Source organism: Heterodontus francisci, chromosome 19 (assembly GCF_036365525.1).
Source record: "Heterodontus francisci isolate sHetFra1 chromosome 19, sHetFra1.hap1, whole genome shotgun sequence".
Taxonomy (NCBI): domain Eukaryota; kingdom Metazoa; phylum Chordata; class Chondrichthyes; order Heterodontiformes; family Heterodontidae; genus Heterodontus; species Heterodontus francisci.
This window is the reverse complement of record NC_090389.1, coordinates 67,060,957-67,080,162: the sequence shown is the minus strand read 5'-3', so window position 1 is coordinate 67,080,162 and position 19,206 is coordinate 67,060,957. Positions and strand designations below refer to the sequence as shown.

At 43.8% G+C, this 19,206-nt stretch overlaps 1 protein-coding gene across 3 annotated transcripts in view; it reads left to right on the top strand.

Moving 5' to 3' along the window:
• hrh1 (histamine receptor H1) overlaps window positions 1–18,607 on the top strand; it is a 40,270-nt gene extending 21,663 nt beyond the window's left edge. The window contains exons 1-2 of one of the 3 annotated variants that reach the window (XM_068051849.1): window positions 4,289–4,558; window positions 12,733–18,607. In XM_068051849.1, coding sequence (XP_067907950.1) covers window positions 16,387–18,078 — 1,692 coding nt within the window. In that variant the 5' untranslated portion in view covers window positions 4,289–4,558; window positions 12,733–16,386 and the 3' untranslated portion in view covers window positions 18,079–18,607. Of the gene's footprint in view, window positions 1–4,288; window positions 4,559–12,732 lie in introns of those variants that run through there. The other 2 variants (XM_068051851.1, XM_068051850.1) reach the window with 2 other exon arrangements.
• Window positions 18,608–19,206: the final 599 nt, after the last annotated feature.

The following is a 19,206-nucleotide window of genomic DNA, read 5'->3' as shown; positions in this document are numbered from 1 at the left end:
AAAATAAGACTGGAAAAAAGAGAATATGAGAATAGAATGGCAGGTAACAAAAGAGAACCCAAAAATCTTCTACCAGCATGAAAATAGTAAGCGAGTATTAAGAGGTGGGGTGGGGCCTATAAGGAACAAAGAAGGTGAAGTATGCTTAGAGGCACAGGGCAAGGCTAGAATGCTTAATAAGACTTTGTATCAGTGTTTACTAAGGAAGAGGATGTTGACAAAATATCGGTAGATGTGGAGATAGTAGAGGTAATGCATGGGATGAAAATTGATAGAAAGGATGTACTGGAAAGGCTGGCTATGCTTAAAGTGGATAAGTTGTCTGGTCTGGATGACTTGCATCCAAGGTTGCTCAAGGAAGTGGGAGTGGAGATGGTGGAAGTGTTTGCAATAATCTTCCAATCTTCCCTAGATACAGAGGAGGTGCCAGAGGACTGAAGAGTGGCAAATGTGACATCCTTATCCAAGAACGTGTGTAAGGACATTCCTAGTAACTGCAGGCCAGTCTGTTTAACATCAGGGATAGGTAAGGTTTCAGAAACAATGGGTTGGATCTTGTTGTCTCATCGCCTGGAGCAGTAGTGGATGCAGAAAATAGTGGCCGCTTTGCATGGGATCCATGCCGCTGTGATTCTGTGGCAGGTGGCCACTGAACATACTGATGGCGGCTGCCCCCTCCCAATCACGTGACTGGGGTGGCATCAGCGATGCCACGAATGGCGTCACCTGATGCAGGAGCAGGTCCTGGTGCCATTTTTAAAAGGCTACTAGCCCTGCAAACAAAATGCAGAGCTCCTCTTTCCTCTCCCATATATACACACAATGCAGAGTTGCCCCTTCCCCCCATCCATAAAATAATGCAGTGTTGCCTGTGTTACCCCGCCCCAGCCATCTATATACACAATACAGAGTTGATCCCTCCCACACCATCTATACACAGAATGCAGAGTTGGCCCCTTCCCCCCATCCATAAAATAATGCAGAGTTGCCCGTGTTACCCCGCCCCAGCCATCTATATGCACAATACAGAGTTGATCCCTCCCACACCATCTATACACAGAATGCAGAGTTGGCCCCTTCCCCCCATCCATAAAATAATGCAGAGTTGCCCCCATTCCCCCTCCCGGCCATCTATACACACAATGCAGAGTTAACCCCTCCCTCACCATCTATACACACATTGGAGAGTTGGCCCCTTCCCCTCCTCACTGGCGCCAGCTTCTTGTGAACGGGAAAGTGAAGGCGCGTGAGTGTTGCATGTCCAGCTCAAGATCGGGAATAGATGGGAAGATCACGGCAGATGACACTGAAATGCAGGCAGAGAGGTACTTTAAGTATTTAAACTAGGGTCCCGTTGCAGAGCAACGGAGCTTCCCTGCCCCAGGAAGATTGGGCCTGGCAATCCCAGCGTCGGGTTCCATGGCGGCCGCTGCCACTCTGATTGTCCGCGCCCCCACCACCACCAACCCACCCCCCACCACGGAACCCGACGTTGGGCCAAGCGCAAGATCTGGTCCAATAATCAGGGGAAAAAATCAACAAACAACTGGAGAAGTTTGAGTTAATTAAGGCGATCTAGCATGGATTTGTAAAAGGCAGGTCGTGTTTGACTAATTAATTGAATTTTTTGATGAAATAATGGAGATTGATTCAGGGAATGTAATGGATGTTGTCTATATGTATTTTAAGCAAGTGTTTGATAAAGAATCACACAAAAGGTTGGTTAACAAAATTGAGACTCATAGAATAGGAGGTCAGTGTCAGCTTTTTTAAAAATTGGCTTATGGACAGAAAACAATGAGTCATGGTAAATGGTTGTTTTTCAGACTGGAGGATGGTAGACATTGGTGATACCCAAGGTTCAGTGCTGGGACCACTACTTTTTTTGATATATATAAATTACTTGGATATTGGAATACAGAGTACAATTTCAAAATTTGCCAATGATACTAAACTTGGAGGTGTGGCAGACAGTGAGGATGAAACCTATTGACCGTATCAGGATTTTAGCAGGCTAGCAGAATGGGCAGACATGTGGCAGATGGAATTTTATACAGCGAAGTGTGAGGTGATGGACTTTGGCAGAAGGGATAGGGAAAGGCAATATAGACTAAATGGCACAGTTCTAAAGTACAGGGATAGCGGGACCTGGGGGTTCATGTGCATAGATCTTTGAAGGTGGCAGGACATATTGACGGAATAGTTACAAAGCATATGGGATCTTGGGTTTCATAAATAGAGGTATTGAATACAAAAGCAGGGAACTTATGCTGACCCTTTATAAAGCTCTGGTTAGGCCCCAGTTCTGGTCACCAAACTTTAGGAAGGATGTGAGGGTCCTTGACAGGGTGCAGAGGAGATTTACCAGAATGGTTCCAGGGATGAGGGATTTGAGGTACAAGGTTAGGTTGGAAAAGCTGGGATTGTTCTCCTTGAAGCAAAGGAGATTGAAAGGAGATCTGATAGAGGTGTACCAGATTATGACAGGTTTAGATAAGGTAGACAAAAGCTGTTCCCATTAGCTGAGGGTACAAGGACTAGGAGATACGAATTGAAGGTTTTGGACAAGAGATGCAGGGGGGATGCAAGGAAGAACTAGTTTACACAGCGAGTGGTCATGACCTGGAACTCATTGCCCACGAGGCTGGTGGAAGCAGAGGCGATGAATGATTTCAAAAGGAATTTAGATGGGCACTTGAGAGAAATAAATTTGCAGGGCTATGGGGATAGAGTGAGGACATGGGACTGATTGGATTTCCCTATACAGAGCCAGCATGGATTGAGGGGCCGAATGGCCTCCTTCTGTTCCCTAATGACTCTATGGGTGGGATTTTATTCAGTGACAGGGGCCCAATCGGCGGGCCGGAAGGCAGGAGAGACCCTGCGTCGGCCCTCTGTTGGATCCCTTTTGCGATCTTATGGCCAGCAGCCAATTAAGTGCTCACCTTCGGGGATGCCGTCCCTTTAAGGGACAAGTGCCCGCCTCCACAGCTGCCAGCCAATCAGAGGGCTGGCAGCTCTGCAGCACTGGCAGCGCTACCGGGAGCGTTGGACACAGCCGGTACTGCAGGAGGCCCTGCAGTACTGAAGAAGGAGGAGACCCAGAGACAGGTGAGTGCAGTCAGGGTCGCAGATACCATTCAGGGAGGCAGGGAGATGGGGTGGGAGTGGGGGCTGGTTGCTGAGGGTGGGGTGGGATCTTTCTGGGCGGGTGGCCATCGCAGCCATAGGCACCCTCTGGAGGCCCTGGATCATGCTGGGAGGCCGCCAGGCTTTACCTGGTGGTGTCTCCATGGGGCAGTGGGCCCCTCTGCCTTCGACGATTGACGTGGAGATGGGAAAGTGGCCAACATTTGGTCACTTAAAAGCCTCAATTGGCCTGGGGAAGGAAGGCTGTCCTAGCTCGGATAAAATGGCCGGGGACCTGGAGAACTTCCGGAACAGTGCCTCCTGCCATTTTGTTTGCCCCCCTACCTCTGTGCCATCTCCAAGGGCAGAATAAAATCTTGTCCTATGACCGCTACATTCAAGTCCAAATTATTGCTATATACCACAAAAAGCAAGGGACCTAGTACTGAGCCCTGCAGAACCCCATTGGAAGCAGCCAATCACAAAAACACCCATCAACAATTACCCTTTGCTTCCTGCCTCTGAGCCAATTTTGTATCCAACTTGCCATCTTGCCTTGGATCCAATGGGCTTTGACTTTCATGACTGATCTGCCATGTGGGACTTTATCAACAGCCTTGCTAAAATCCACATAGACTACATCAATTAATTACCCTGTCTCATTGCACAATACTAAACTAAAAAAAATTAAAATAGCCTGTTCTCTAATTGTTCCCTCAACATAATGATCTAGAAAAGCCTCAATCAGCTGTAGGTTTTATTAATTTCTGCCCCAGGTCTTGTAATTAAAATTAACAACATAAACTTAGGATACGTCAACAGTGAAAACGCTTTAAAAATTACATTTCTTTTTTTTCATAATTTACTTCAAGGATTGACACACATATTGCTCAAGACTTTCTGTCAAGTCCATTTTGACTCCAAGATATCAGGCCCAATAATAACTCTGAGGCACGTTCAGATGCCAGGGAGGGGTTGCAATATCAGTCGTGAAACCCGGAAGAATTCTCAGCCTGTTAGTTGGTGCAATTTCAACGGGGCTAACCCATTATATTACTTCCAGCTTTTCTGTCCTATACATGACAGTGGGTAGGGTGTGGACCTACATGATGCAATCTCAACTGCAGCATTTAAAAGACCAACACAATGATGAAATTTGGAGGCATTAGGAGTTGTGGCAAACTGAAGGAAAAGTGCTGTAATGGATTCATGGGCTGAATCAAGATTAATGATGCACCCTTTGATGCACTACTGGGCTCAGTGAGGAGAGGAAATAGATACTTTTCCCCAGAATTGTGAGGAAGAAACCTACTGTAGCAATGAAGAAGCATGGCTGGAAGTGGCCGAGGAGATCAGCAACAGGGGCATTTTGGTACACTCCTGTATCCAGTGCAGGAAGCTCTTTACTAACCTAACCAGGTTGGGAAAGGTGAGTACAGTTGAATATTCACCTATATCCTGTTGTGCACTTCAAACCCCACCCCTCACTTTGCCTTCTCAAGCCAACTCCATCTCATCACTCATCACAGCTGCTCACCTTGCAAACGCACCCATCCTCTTTCTATGCATTTCCTCATAGTCCATTGATCCACCACTGCCACTTACTCTGTTCTTTATGCAAGTGGATGCCTTTGCTTGAAAGTCACCCTCACCAAATGCACTGCAATATATGAACATACGAATTAGGAGCAGGAATAGGCCACTCGGCCCTTCGAGCCTGCTTCGCCATTCAATATATTCATGGCTGAACTGATTACTCCACATTTCCACCTACCCTCGATAACCTTCCACCGCCTTGCTTATAAATAATCTCTTTACCTCTGCCTTAAAAATATTCAAAGACTCTTCTTCCACCGCCTTTTGAGGAAGAGAATTCCAAAGACTCATGACCCTCTGAGAGAAAAAATTTCCCCTCATCTCTGTCTGAAATGGGCAACCACTTATTTTTAAACAGTGACCCCTAGTTCTAGATTCTCCTGCAAGGGGAAACATCCTTTCCACATCCACCCTTTCAAGACCCCTCAGGATCTTATATGTTTCAATCAATTCAGTTCTTACTCTTCTAAATTCCAGCAGATACAAGCCTAGCCTGTCCAATCTTTCCTCGTAAGACAGCCTGCCAATTCCAGGTATTAGTCCAGTAAACCTTCTCTGTACTGCCTCCAACGCATTTACATTCTTCTTTAAATAAGGAGACCAATACTGTACACAGTACTCCAGATGTGGTCTCACCAATGCCCTGTACAGCTGAAGCATAACCTCCCTACTTTTGTATTCAATTCCCCTCACGATAAACGATAACATTCTATTATCTTTCTGAATTACGTCCTGTTCTTTTTTACTTTTGGGCCTCCTTATCTCGAGAGACAATGGATACGCGCCTGGAGGTGGTCAGTGGTTTGTGAAGCAGCACCTGGAGTGGCTATAAAGGCCAATTCTAGAGTGACAGGCTCTTCCACAGGTGCTGCAGAGAAATTTGTTTGTTGGGGCTGTTGCACAGTTGACTCTCCCCTTGCGCCTCTGTCTTTTTTCCTGCCAACTACTAAGTCTCTTCGACTCGCCACATTTTAGCCCTGTCTTTATGGCTGCCCGCCAGCTCTGGCGAACGCTGGCAACTGACTCCCACGACTTGTGATCAATGTCACAGGATTTCATGTCACGTTTGCAGACGTCTTTAAAGCGGAGACATGGATGGCCGGTGGGTCTGATACCAGTGGCGAGCTCGCTGTACAATGTGTCTTTGGGGATCCTGCCATCTTCCATGCGGCTCACATGGCCAAGCCATCTCAAGCGCCGTTGACTCAGTAGTGTGTACAAGCTGGGGATGTTGGCCGCCTTGAGGACTTCTGTGTTGGAGATGCGGTCCTGCCACCTGATGCCAAGTATTCTCCGGAGGCAGCGAAGGTGGAATGAATTGAGACGTCGCTCTTGGCTGACATATGTTGTCCAGGCCTCGCTGCCATAGAGCAAGGTACTGAGGACACAGGCCTGATACACTCGGACTTTTGTGTTCCGTGTCAGTGCGCCATTTTCCCACATTCTCTTGGCCAGTCTGGACATAGCAGTGGAAGCCTGACCCATGCGCTTGTTGATTTCTGCATCTAGAGACAGGTTACTGGTGATAGTTGAGCCTAGGTAGGTGAACTCTTGAACCACTTCCAGAGCGTGGTCGCCAATATTGATGGATGGAGCATTTCTGACGTCCTGCCCCATGATGTTCGTTTTCTTGAGGCTGATGGTTAGGCCAAATTCATTACAGGCAGCTGCAAACCTGTCGATGAGACTCTGCAGGCACTCTTCAGTGTGAGATCTTAAAGCAGCATCGTCAGCAAAGAGGAGTTCCCTGATGAGGACTTTCCGTGCTTTGGACTTCGCTCTTAGACGGGCAAAGTTGAACAACCTGCCCCCTGATCTTGTGTGGAGGAAAATTCCTTCTTCAGAGGACTTGAACGCATGTGAAAGCAGCAGGGAGAAGAAAATCCCAAAAAGTGTGGGTGCGAGAACACAGCCCTGTTTCACGCCACTCAGGATAGGAAAGGGCTCTGATGAGGAGCCACCATGTTGAATTGTGCCTTTCATATTGTCATGGAATGAGGTGATGATACTTAGTAGCTTTGGTGGGCATCCGATCTTTTCTAGTAGTCTGAAGAGACCACGTCTGCTGACGAGGTCAAAGGCTTTGGTGAGATCAATGAAAGCAATGTAGAGGGGCATCTGTTGTTCACGGCATTTCTCCTGTATCTGACGAAGGGAGAACAGCATGTCAACGGTCGATCTCTCTGCACAAAAGCCACACTGTGCCTCAGGGTAGACGCGCTTGGCCAGCTTCTGGAGCCTGTTCAGAGCGACTCAAGCAAAGACTTTCCCCACTATGCTGAGCAGGGAGATTCCACGGTAGCTGTTGCAGTCACCGCGGTCACCTTTGTTTTTATAGAGGGTGATGATATTGGCATCGCGCATGTCCTGTGGTACTGCTCCCTCGTCCCAGCGCAGGCATAGCAGTTCATGTAGTGCTGAGAGTACAGCAGGCTTGGCACTCTTGATTATTTCAGGGGTAATACTGTCCTTCCCAGGGGCTTTTCCGCTGGCTAGAGAATCAATGGCATCACTGAGTTCTGATTTGGTTGGCTGTATGTCCAGCTTATCCATGACTTGTAGAATGGGCTGCATTGAGGGCAGTCTCAGTGACAGCATTCTCCCTGGAGTCCAGTTCTCGGTAGTGCTCAACCCAGCGGTCCATTTGTTTGTGTTGGTCAGTGATTATGTCCCCTGATTTAGATTTGAGGGGGACGATCTTCTTGATGGTTGGCCCAAGAGCTCTCTTCGTGCCATCATACATTCCTCTGATGTTTCCGGTGTCTGAGGCCAGCTGAATATGACTGCATAGGTGTTGCCAGTAGTCGTTTGCGCAGCGCCTGGCTGTTCTTTGTGCAGTGCTTCTGGCTGCTTTTAGTGCTGCGGATGTTAAATCGCTGGGGGCTTTCTTGTAGTTCAACAGTGCAATGTGCTTAGCGGCTATGACAGGTTCCAGCTCTTCATTATGAGATTGAAACCAGTCTGCATTTCTCTTCACACTTTTGCCGTAGGTGGTCAAAGCTGACTCATAGATGGCGTCTCTGGTGTGGGCCCACTTGGTCTCAGCATCCCCTGTGGGAGTGTTTTGAAGGGCTGTTACAAGTGAAGTTAGAAATTTTTGTAACAGCTGTGGGTGAGAAATTCTGCTCGTGTTGATGCGCGGGTGGCCCTTCTGCTTGGAATGATGCAACTTCTTTGGTCTGAGTCTACCCTTGCTGCACACCAGGTTGGTGTCGCGGTCTGCACTGTGGAAGCTGCGTGTGATCTGAACACTGTTTAAGGCAGCTCGCCTTGTGACAATGAGGTCTAGCTGGTGCCAACGATGCGATCTTGGGTGCCTCCATGAAACCTGGTGACAGGGTTTAGTGTGAAAGAACGAGTTGGTGATGCAGAGGTTATGATAGGTACACAACTCAAGCAGTCTCTGCCCGTTCTCATTCATCCTTCCAACGCCATAACGCCCAAGGCAGGAGGGCCATGAGTCATGGTCGGCCCCAACCCTGGCATTAAAGTCCCCCAGCAGGAATAGGTGTTCGGTGTTGGGGATGCTGCTAATGATGTTATGGAGTTGCTCGTAGAACTGGTCTTTAGCTTCATGTGGGGAGCAGAGTTTTGGAGCATAGATGCTGAGTAGGTGTACTGCACCAGAGGTGGTGAGCAGTCGGATGGACAGTATGCGTTCCGAGCCATTTGAGGGAGGCTTTATCATGCTGAGCAAGGAGTTTCTGATGGCGAAGCCCACTCCATGCTGTCTTGGTTCTTCAGGATCCCTGCCCTGCCAGAAGAAGGTGTAGTCTTGCTCTGCTAGAGATCCACTCGCGGGGAGGCGAGTCTCCTGAAGTGCTGCAATGTCTACATTGAGTCTACTGAGCTCGTTGTTAATGATGGCGGTCTTCCGAGAATTGTTGATTTGTGTAAGGTCTTCCGACAGGCCAGGACACATAGTTCTGACGTTCCAGCTTGCAAAGCGAAGGGCTGGTACCTTCTTTCCTTTTTTCGTGTTGTTTGGTGCGGTGTATCAGTCCACCTTTCGGGCAATGACCCTGAGCTCCAAGCACCCATTGAAGCAGGTAGACTGTGGCGGGACAGAACCTTATTGACTGGGGGCTGCCCGGTTTGAGGCGAGCGGTAGCTGTCCAGTGAGGTGCAATCACCTCTCCCACCGACAAAGGCAACCCGTGGCACCCAGTTTCTACGCCAATCTATCTGGACTTATAACCCGTAACTGCTGCCTTGTGTTGTTTCAGTCGCTGTGAGGCAACTATGGAGTGACCTCTCCATGGCGCATGCCTGGGCAAGTTTATGGAGGTTGAGAGTTGCCCAGTCGTCAAAACCCCCCTCTCGGCCTTTCTGGTGGGGTCCAAAGGAGTGCAGGGCACGACGTTTGGCACCAGTATGGCTGCAGGAACTGCCGGAAACATGCCAAAGGTGACACATGACCGCATACGGGGTTCTGCTCCGGATTATCTGTTAGGGTTTACTCCCTTAGCCGTGGTCTCTCCCGTGACGCCCACAAGGCAGTGGGGTTGTTAGGGCCCCTACACAGGTGTAGGATGGTGCCGGTGGGAGGAGGGGATGCGAGGGGGAGGGGTGGAGGGAGGAGGGGATGTGAGGGGGAGCTGGGAAGGGGGCTGTAAGGGGGTGGGGGGGTGCAGGGAAAGGGGGTGTGGGGGGGAGATGGTGCGAGGGGGGGCGGGCTGGGACGGGGTTGTGGGGAGGTGAGCTGAGAGGGTGGAGCAGGGAAGGGGACGGGGGGAGGAAGGGGGGGAAAGCGGGTGCATTTAATAAGGTCCCTAGTGCCCACCATCGACGTCCGGAAAGCTCATCCACGTCCTTCGGGAGGTGAAGCATCCTTTGGCAGATTTACAGAGGTGATTACATTTGCTAAGGGTTTTTTTTTCAGTGGTTTAAATAAAGGCATGCAGCATTGCCGACAGTGCGCTACAGAAGCTCTCCGAGCCATCTCCCGCAGGTGCTTTGAAGTTGCGGCCGGGGGGCCGTTCGTGGATTTGTTGGGTGATCGGGGCACCTTTTCTCAAGACTAACCTTTTGCGATTCATGCACTAGGACATCCAGATCCCTCTGCATCTCAGAGCTCTGCAATTTCTCACCATTTAGATAATATGTTTTTTTATTCTGCTTGCCAAAGTGGAGTATTTCACTTTCCCACATTATATTCCATTTGCCAGGTCTTTGCCCCCTCACTTAACTTATCTATATCCCTTTGTAGCCTCATGTCCTCATCACAAGTTACTTTCCTACCTATCTTTGTGTCCTCAGCAAATTTAGCAACCATAGCTTTAGTCCCTTCATCTAAGACATTTATATAAATTGGAAAAAGTTAACACCACTCGTTACATCTTGCCAACCAGAAAATGACCCATTTATGCCTACTCTCTGTTTCCTGTTTGCCAGCCAATCTTCCATCCATGCCTTTACACTATGAGCTTTTATTTTCTGCAATAACCTTTGATGTGGCACCTTATCAAATGCCTTCTGGAAATCTAAGTGCAATACATCCACGGGTTCTCCTTTATCCACAGCACATGTAACCCCCTCAAAGAACTCCACTAAATTAGTTAAACATGATTTCCCTTTCACAAAACCATGCTGACTCTGCCTGATTACCTTGAATTTTTCTAAATGCCCTGCTATAACATCTTTAATAATAGCTTCTAACATTTTCCCTAAGACAGATGTTAAGCTAACTGGCCTGTAGTTTCCTGCTTTCTGTCTCCCTCCCTTTTTGAATAAAGGAGCTACATTCGCTATTTTCCAATCCAATGGAATCCTTCCCCGAATTTAGGGAATTTTGGGAAATTAAAACTAACGCATCAACTATCTCACTAGCCACTTCTTTTAACACTCTAGGATGAAGTCCATCAGGACCTGGGGACTTGTCAGCCCGCAGTGCCAACCATTTGTTCAGTACCACTTCCCTGGTGATTGTAATTTTGAGTTCCTACCTCCCTTTCATTTCCTGACTTACAGCTAATACTGGGGTGTTACTTGTAGCCTCAATAGTGAAGACCGATGCAAAATATCATCTCCTTATTGTCCATTATTAATACCCTCGTCACTTTTTCTAGGAGCAACGCTCACTTTGTTAACTCTTTTTAAAATATCTATAGAAACTCTTACTATCTGTCTTTATATTTCTAGCTAGCTTTCTCTCGTACTCTAATTTTACCTTCCTTATCAACCTTTTAGTCATTCTTTGCTGTTTTTTATATTCAGTCCAATCTTCTGACCTGACTCCCATCTTTGCGCAATTATAGGCTTTTTCTTTAAGTTTGATACTATCTTTAACTGTTTTAGTTAATCACGGATGGCAGGTCCCAGCCTTGGAATTTTTCTTTCTCGTTGAAATGTATCTATTCGGTGTATTCTGAAATATTCCCTTAAATGTCTGCCACTATATCTCTATTGACCTATCCCTTAACCTGATTTGCCAGTTCACTTTAGCTAGCTCTGCTTTCACACCTTCATAATTGCCTTTATTTTAGTTTAAAATACTGGTCTTGGATCCAATCTTTTCTCCATCAAACTGAATGTAAAATGCATTCATATTATGATCACTGCTACCTAGGGCTGACTTAACTATGAGGTTATTAATTAATTCTATCTCGTTGCACAATACCAGGTCTAGTATAGCCTACTCTCTGAATGTATTGTTCCAAGAAATTATCCCGAAAACATTCTATATACTCATCTAGGCTACCTCTGCCCATCTGATTTTTAGGTTAAAATCCCCCATAATTATTGCTGTACCTTTCTGACAAGCTGCCATTAATTTTTCCTTCATACCCCGTCCTACAGTGTGGATAATGTTAGGTGGCTTGTACACCACTCCGACAAGTAACTTCTTGCCTTTATGATTTCTCATCTCTACCCAAACTGCTTCTACATCCTGGTCTCCTGAACTTAGGGCACCCTCTCTATTGCACTAATACCATCATTAATGAACAGAGCTACCACACCACCTTTTCCTAGCTTCCTGTCCTTCCTAAATGCCATGCATCCTTCAATATTCAGGTCCCAATCTATGTCGTCCTGCTGCCATGTCTCTGTATAGGGCTATCAGAACATACAGCATGCTTGCCTTCATCGGTCGGGGCATAGAGTATAAAAATTGGCAAGTCATATTGCAGCTGTACAGAACCTTAGTTAGGCCACACTTAGAATATTGCGTGCAATTATGGTCGCCGCACTACCAGAAGGACGTGGAGGCTTTGGAGAGGGTACAGAAGAGGTTTACCAGGATGTTGCCTGGTCTGGTAGGCATTAGCTATGAGGAGAGGTTGGATAAACTCGGATTGTTTTCACTGGAATGACGGAGGTGGAGGGGTGACATGATAGAGGTTTACAAAGTTATGAGCGGCATGGACAGAGTGGATAGTCAGAAGCTTTTTCCCAGGGTGGAAGAGTCAGTTACTAGGGGACATAGGTTTAAGGTGAGAGGGGCAGAATTTAGAGGGGATGTGCGAGGCAAGTTCTTTACACAGAGGGTGGTGAGTGCCTGGAACTTGCTGCCGGGGGAGGTGGTGGAAGCAGGTACGATAATGACGTTTAAGAGGCATCTTGACAAATACATGAATAGGATGGGAATAGAGGGCTACGGTCCCCGGAAGTGCAGAAGGTTTTAGTTTAGGCAGGCATCAAGATCGGCGCCGGCTTGGCGGGCCGAATGGCCTGTTCTTGTGCTGTACTGTTCTTTGTTCTTATTTATTTCTATTTGTGCTCTCAGTTCATCTGTTTTGATTCAGATTGTCATTTTGATTTGTCATTCAGATACAGAGCCTTTAGTTTAGTCCTTTTATTATTTTTGTAACCTCTAGCCTTATCTGTTGATTTACTCTTAGATTTGTACACTCTGTCCCTTCCTGTCACAGTTTGTTTATCATTTCCCATATTAATACCTTTCTCTCTTGCCTTGTCTCTACTCCTTGATTTACCATATCTTCCCAAATTTGATCCCAATATATGCTCTTACAGTCATTCATAGGTCTGTTCTTTCCCCTGTTGCAGGAGAGCACAGAACACTAGGGTGAAGGCTGAAGGTGTTCTTCCACAGATTGTACAATTGACAGGTGCAGAGGAGGAAGCAATGGAGATTATTGGCATTTCAGTGTCGCTGACAATCAGAGATGGAGAGATTGGAACAATGCAGCTACCTGGTGACAGAATTAAATACCAGTGACCCACATGCCATCCAACACTCGGTTGTGTTGACTTGATTTCTGCAGCGAATGAAAGATGATCATATTCATAATGCTAAGTTGCAACATCCTTACCTTTCCAGTACTAATTCATATCTTTTCTCTTCACCAGGACTTTCATGTGCTCATTCAGTAGACCTACCAGATGATGAATCATCAGAAAAGCCGATGCCTTCTGAGGGTGCACTGTCACAGGACTTGTGCTTACCATGCACCAGCACAGACACTCACACTTTAGTGGGTCTTTAGACAGTTAGTTGGGATTTCACCTTGTGACTCACAGTTCACAAGAGAGAACAAACAGACAATTGTAGCAGGGACAGCTGTGCAGAGTCCGCATTGGAGGATGAGTACTTACTTTTTTAGAAACATACCTTTTGGTGGCAATGGCTGATTAGACCACAGTGACCACTTAACAATTCCAAGCAGAGAAGGCCCAGCTCCCTCTCAGCTCTGTGATATCCAGATTAGCAGAAGGGGCCTAAAACAGTTGTCAGGCCCCTCTGTTACATTTGTAAAAGGCCTATCACCTGTCTTAGATGGCCAACAGGGAAGTCTGAAAGATGGCCTGACTGAATATTGGGCTGGACATCTTTCAGGCTTCCTTGCAGCATAAGATATTTGTTCCTGTAATTAATCCTCTTTGCCCATTTCATGCCAAGAACAGGCACCATAAGGCCCAATTCATACCGCTTGGATTTTAATTTTGCCAATGGCCGAAAGGACAAACACACTACTTGGTGTAGTAGTAAGTCATATAATACAGAAGGTTCCTGGTTTCATTCTACTGAGATCTCAGTGAGGATAGAAGTCAGGATGCTATGACTAAGTTCAGCCCCTTGGACTAGGGAGGGGAAACTATCAAAATGAATACCAACTCTAGATTGCTGTCCAGTGAAAACAGGATTGGACTTGTTTGTGATACCCTTTGCAGGTGAACAGCCAGCCAACACTCAAACCAATCTTCTGCTGTAATGATGGTGGAGTGGGAATTCCGATGCGCTGGTAACTTTCGTGCCTTATTCCATCAAAATTCCTAGTATCAGGCAATGAGCCAAATACTATTGGATGCCTGTGCCAGTATTGGCACAGCTGGGGCACCTGCTAAGAGGAGTGGTTAGGGATACGATAGCACAGAGGTTATGTTACTAGAATAGTAATCCAGGGGCCTGGACTTAATAACCTTGAGACATGTGGGATTGATTCAGAACTGATCCAGCAGCTCAAAACTGGGCATCCATGGGCCATCAGCAGCAGCAGAATTGTATTCCATGACAATCTGTAACCTCATGGCCCCAGTCTATCCCTTAGATAGCTGAGAGCTGAGGGACAGCTCTCCCTTGATGGTATATCATTACCATCAAGCCAGGGGGTTAACCCCTGTTCAATGAAGAATGTAGATGAACATGCCAGGAGCAGCACTCGGTGCACTTAAAAGTGTGGTAACAACCTGGTGAAGCTATAACACAAGACTACATGCATGCTAAACAGTGGAAGCAGCAAGCTACATAAAGAGCTAAGTGATCCCACAAAAAACGGATCAGGTCAAAGCTCTGCAATCCTGTCACATCCATTGTAAAAATGGTGGCAGGCAATTAAACGACTAATGGGAAGGGCTGGTTTCCTTATCATCCCCATCCTCAATGATGGTGGAGCCCAGCACATGGTTGTAAAAGACAAAGCTGAAGCATTTGTAACTATCTTCTGCCAGAAGTACCAACAGGATGATCACTCTTGGCCTCCTCTGGAGGTTTCTACCATCAGAGAAACTAGCCTTCAGACAATTTGATACACTCATAATTTTGAATACTTTTATTAATTCTTCCATTAATCTTCTCTGCTCTAAGGAGAACAATCCCAGCTTCTCTAGTCTCTCCACATAACTGAAGTCCCTCATCTCTGGCATCATTCTGGTAAATCTCCTCTGCACCCTCTCCATGGCCTTGACATTCTTCCTAAAGAGTGGTGTCCAAAATTGGACACAGTGCTCTAGCTGAGATTGTAATTCATAAAGGTTTAGCATAACTTACTTGCTTTTGTACTCCGTGTCTCTATTAATAAAGTCAGGGATTCTGTATGCTACTTTAAAAGCTTTATCAAATTGTCCTACCAAGATTTGTTTATGTGAACCTGCAGGTCTCCGTTCAAAAAGAACAGTGGTTCTAACACCAACACTTGGGGGACACCATTATATACTTCCATCCAGTCTGAAAAACAAACGTTTACCACTACTCTCTGCTTCCTGTCTCAGACAACTTTGTATCCAAGCTGCCACTACCCCTTTAATTACAATGGAAATTGATAAAGACTTCAAAGTTGTTAATTATTAACTGAAAGTGAGATGAGGTTTTAGCTGATTATGTGCTTGACTGCATATCAAAAAGTTAAACATTTTAAGAAATATTGATGATATTATGCTTCAGGTAAACCAATTCCTTTTAAGCTGTAAATGACAATATTTAAAAATAAACTTTGGAGTAGGATTTATTTACTTGCACAAATCCCCCATTGCTGAATGACGGTGGCATGGTTAATCGCATGATCCCTCGTGGCATTCATAAAACTCAGTCAGGACAAATAAATAATATATCAAAAATCTGCCTACACATTGCCCTCTCAAATACTGAATGAAGGCATTAATCTTATCTTTTTTTCAGTAAAAGTAAATTCCTGCATTAAAGTTGTAAAAGCAAATTCTTCATAACAGATTGAAAATAGACTTCAAAAATATCTTTAACTGTTAATTCAAAATACATTAATACAAATTCAACAGAATTCATTAATGTCTCAGAAAATAAAGTTATTTAACTTTTATTTCAAAGGCTAAGATGCAAAAGCTGTTTTAATCAGTTTGCCAAAGGTAGGTAAGGGTAGGGCACCTTTAAATTATCAATTATATCTTTCCTCTTCCACCTTTACAACCTGAAGTCATTTAACATCTTATTCAGTGATATATCAGTTGATATTGAGTATCGACTTCTTGTAATCTTTAAAAATGATATTTAAGGATCAAGACTCATTGTCTACTTGAAACTTTGCAAATGGCAGTCTTGACGTGTTTAACTATGGTTTACATTTTTAAAGTGCAAAACAAAAACACAAAAACCATCTGTTAGCTCAACAGTGACATAGCTGTATGCTGTGCATAGTCGCCATAAGTTGTTAATTTATTGCCTGACTGCTATAAAATACACATCAATACAATTTTAATGAAAAATGCAAATTGCATGAATCCATAAGTTTAACTGAAGTTGACTTGTTGTCAATACTTTGAAAGACAGTATATGCAATTAGGCAACTCTTAAGTTGTTCTAATTTTTTTGACTGCTGTTGATAATGTCAAGTCTGCAAGTAATGACTCACAGACTTTTGTTTTTCAGGTGCATTCTTTCACATGTCAATTCAGAGAATTGGCTCGAACAAAGTTGTGTGTTCAGGCTGTATAAACTAGTCTGCTCTATCCATGATGAATATTACTGCAACGCCAATTATACACATCGCAAACTACACACTGTTTACAACAGAAAACTACACAAAGGAAGATTTCTACCACCAGCTTCCTGCCAAAAACATTTTACTTGGCCTGGTCTTAGGCTTTTTATCTTTACTGACTGTCATCATGAATGTTTTGGTGCTATATGCAGTGAAAAGAGAAAGAAAACTGCATACTGTTGCAAACATGTACATAGTTAGTCTATCTGTGGCTGATCTGATAGTTGGTGTGACAGTCATGCCCCTCAATATTATGTACATATTAGAAAATGAATGGAAACTAGGAAGAGTGATCTGCCAGTTTTGGCTTTCTATGGATTATGTGGCTAGCACAGCTTCAATTTTTAGTCTTTTTATTCTATGTGTGGATCGTTACCGCTCAGTTCGTCAGCCGTTGAGATATCTGAAGTATCGGACCAGAACCAGAGCAGTTATGATGATTGCAGGAGCCTGGTTTCTTTCACTAACTTGGATCATTCCCATCTTAGGATGGCACATCTTTGCAAATGGAGGCATCAGGACTGTTACAAAAAATAAGTGTGACACTGAGTTTCGTTATGTCACCTGGTTCAAAATTCTTACTGCAGTTCTGAACTTTTATGTCCCATCTATACTAATGCTGTGGTATTATACAAAAATTTACATGGCTGTAAGGAAACACTGCCAACAACGAGAAAACATAGGTGGACTTATGTGCTCAACTATAGATAGAAAAAAATTCATACAGAATGCCAAACTATCACTGCACAAACATGAAACATGTCTGAACCAGCAAGGTGAAAATTCACATCAAGAACTCACAAATGCAGAAGTCAAAGATACTTGCGAGCTTTCGCAGTGTACGCTTAACTGTTCTGACTTAAAACAAATCAAAACGCCTTATACTTTAGGAGGTGACAAGAACATCCCAACTGAAAATAACCAAGATATTGGTGCCTTTTCTATTTCAGCATCAGAGCGGCAAATTTCAACGGACTTTTACCATAAGTCATTGCCTCTCAATAAGTCACAAAATCAGGATTTGGAACCAGAATACATATTAAATTATATTGCAAACTCGAGGGAAAATCTTACCCTGGATAGTCCTGTTGTCACAGCAAAACACAAGTGCTTTCCTGTAAGTGTTTGGCGCAGACAAAGAGGTAATAACACTCATCAAATATACATGACTACAAAAGAACTTAAAATGATTGCAGAGGATTCAGCTGATGAAAAATATGAACTATCAGATAGCTCTGATATACAAACATTCAATAATTTGCTGCTTCAGTTTGGTTCTATGTCTTGTCCACATCCAGAAGCAACATCTTGGGTTCATGAATCTGAAGAAACTATAGGAACAAACAGCATTAATAAATTTAAGCAATCATGGCAAAAGTTTTTCTCACAGTCTGTGCAGTATGTACAACGACTTCTCATAGTAAAAGAAAGAAAAGCCGTCAAGCAATTAGGTTTCATAATGGCAGGGTTCATGGTGTGCTGGATCCCCTACTTTGTGACATTTACGGTAATGGCTCTCTGTGATACATGTGTCAATCACAATTTACATATGTTCACAATATGGCTGGGTTACATTAATTCAACACTTAACCCATTCATCTACCCTCTGTGTAACAAGAACTTCAAGAAAACGTTCAAAGCCATTCTTCATATTCAGACTTAATTTATAATTTGTGGATCATTAGATGGGAGCCAACATTGCTTTAGAAAAAAAATCCTATCACTGACTTCATTTTCACAAACATGAAAATCTACTAAATTGAAAACCGTTAATTTACTTTATAAAAATCTTATCAATTGATCTAGCAATTCTAAAAATTTTAGCAATTCTGTTGGTTAGAAGTACATCAACAAATATTTGTAAGCATTTCAACAATTCATCAGTGTAAGAAAAAACAAGTACCTTTTAGGACTATACAGTGTGTATGAAAAATGTCATAGTGCCTTTAGTTAACCTACAAAATAAATACACATGGTGCTTGTAGTCATAAAATATGAACATTGCTGGTGGTGATTTTTCAACATCAATGTGAAGGAATGTGAGCGATTAACTGAATAAAAGTATATACTCTAGGTCATACAACTGAAACATTTCTGTAAATCAACCAAGATAAATAAAAACATTACAGATTTTGTATATACATCACTATAGTAAGATAATTGTATTGTGTGCACTTTATAGAATTTTTAAACTAGTTAAGAGACATAGCAATATTTGCTTGTACTTAAATTCTAAAAAATGCTGACAATTAAGTTTTTACATTTTTTAAATTGTCTAACTGAAGCAGGAACAATTATAAAAATGTTTTTGCCATTTATTACACATACAGCTTTTAGTAAAAAGCAAAATATTTTCACCTATCATAGAAAACTTGCTTTGGAACATAAAGTTTAGAAATTGATAAAATCAATTGTTTCAACAAGTCTGTTCCTTTTTGATTGATCTCAACCCACCTTCTCACTGCATCCCTCAATTGATTTTTCTCCAAAACATATCCAGCTGTCTCTTGGATCCATTTTGTACTCTGTCAAGTAGCTTATACTATACTTTTGTAGTTCTTACAGAACTCATGATTTACTTTAAATATTTAATTCATAGCACCTAGTTCTTGAATCCTCCATTAATGTGCATCATATCTTTGAATCACCTTTATCACAACAAGAATGAACTTAGTTTTTTAACCTTTCCTCATAAATTATATTCCTGAGACGTGAGGGATTATATTTTAAATTTAGGTTTTCAGCACATATTGGAAATTCAGACATGTGCTGTGTATTCATTTAAATGATT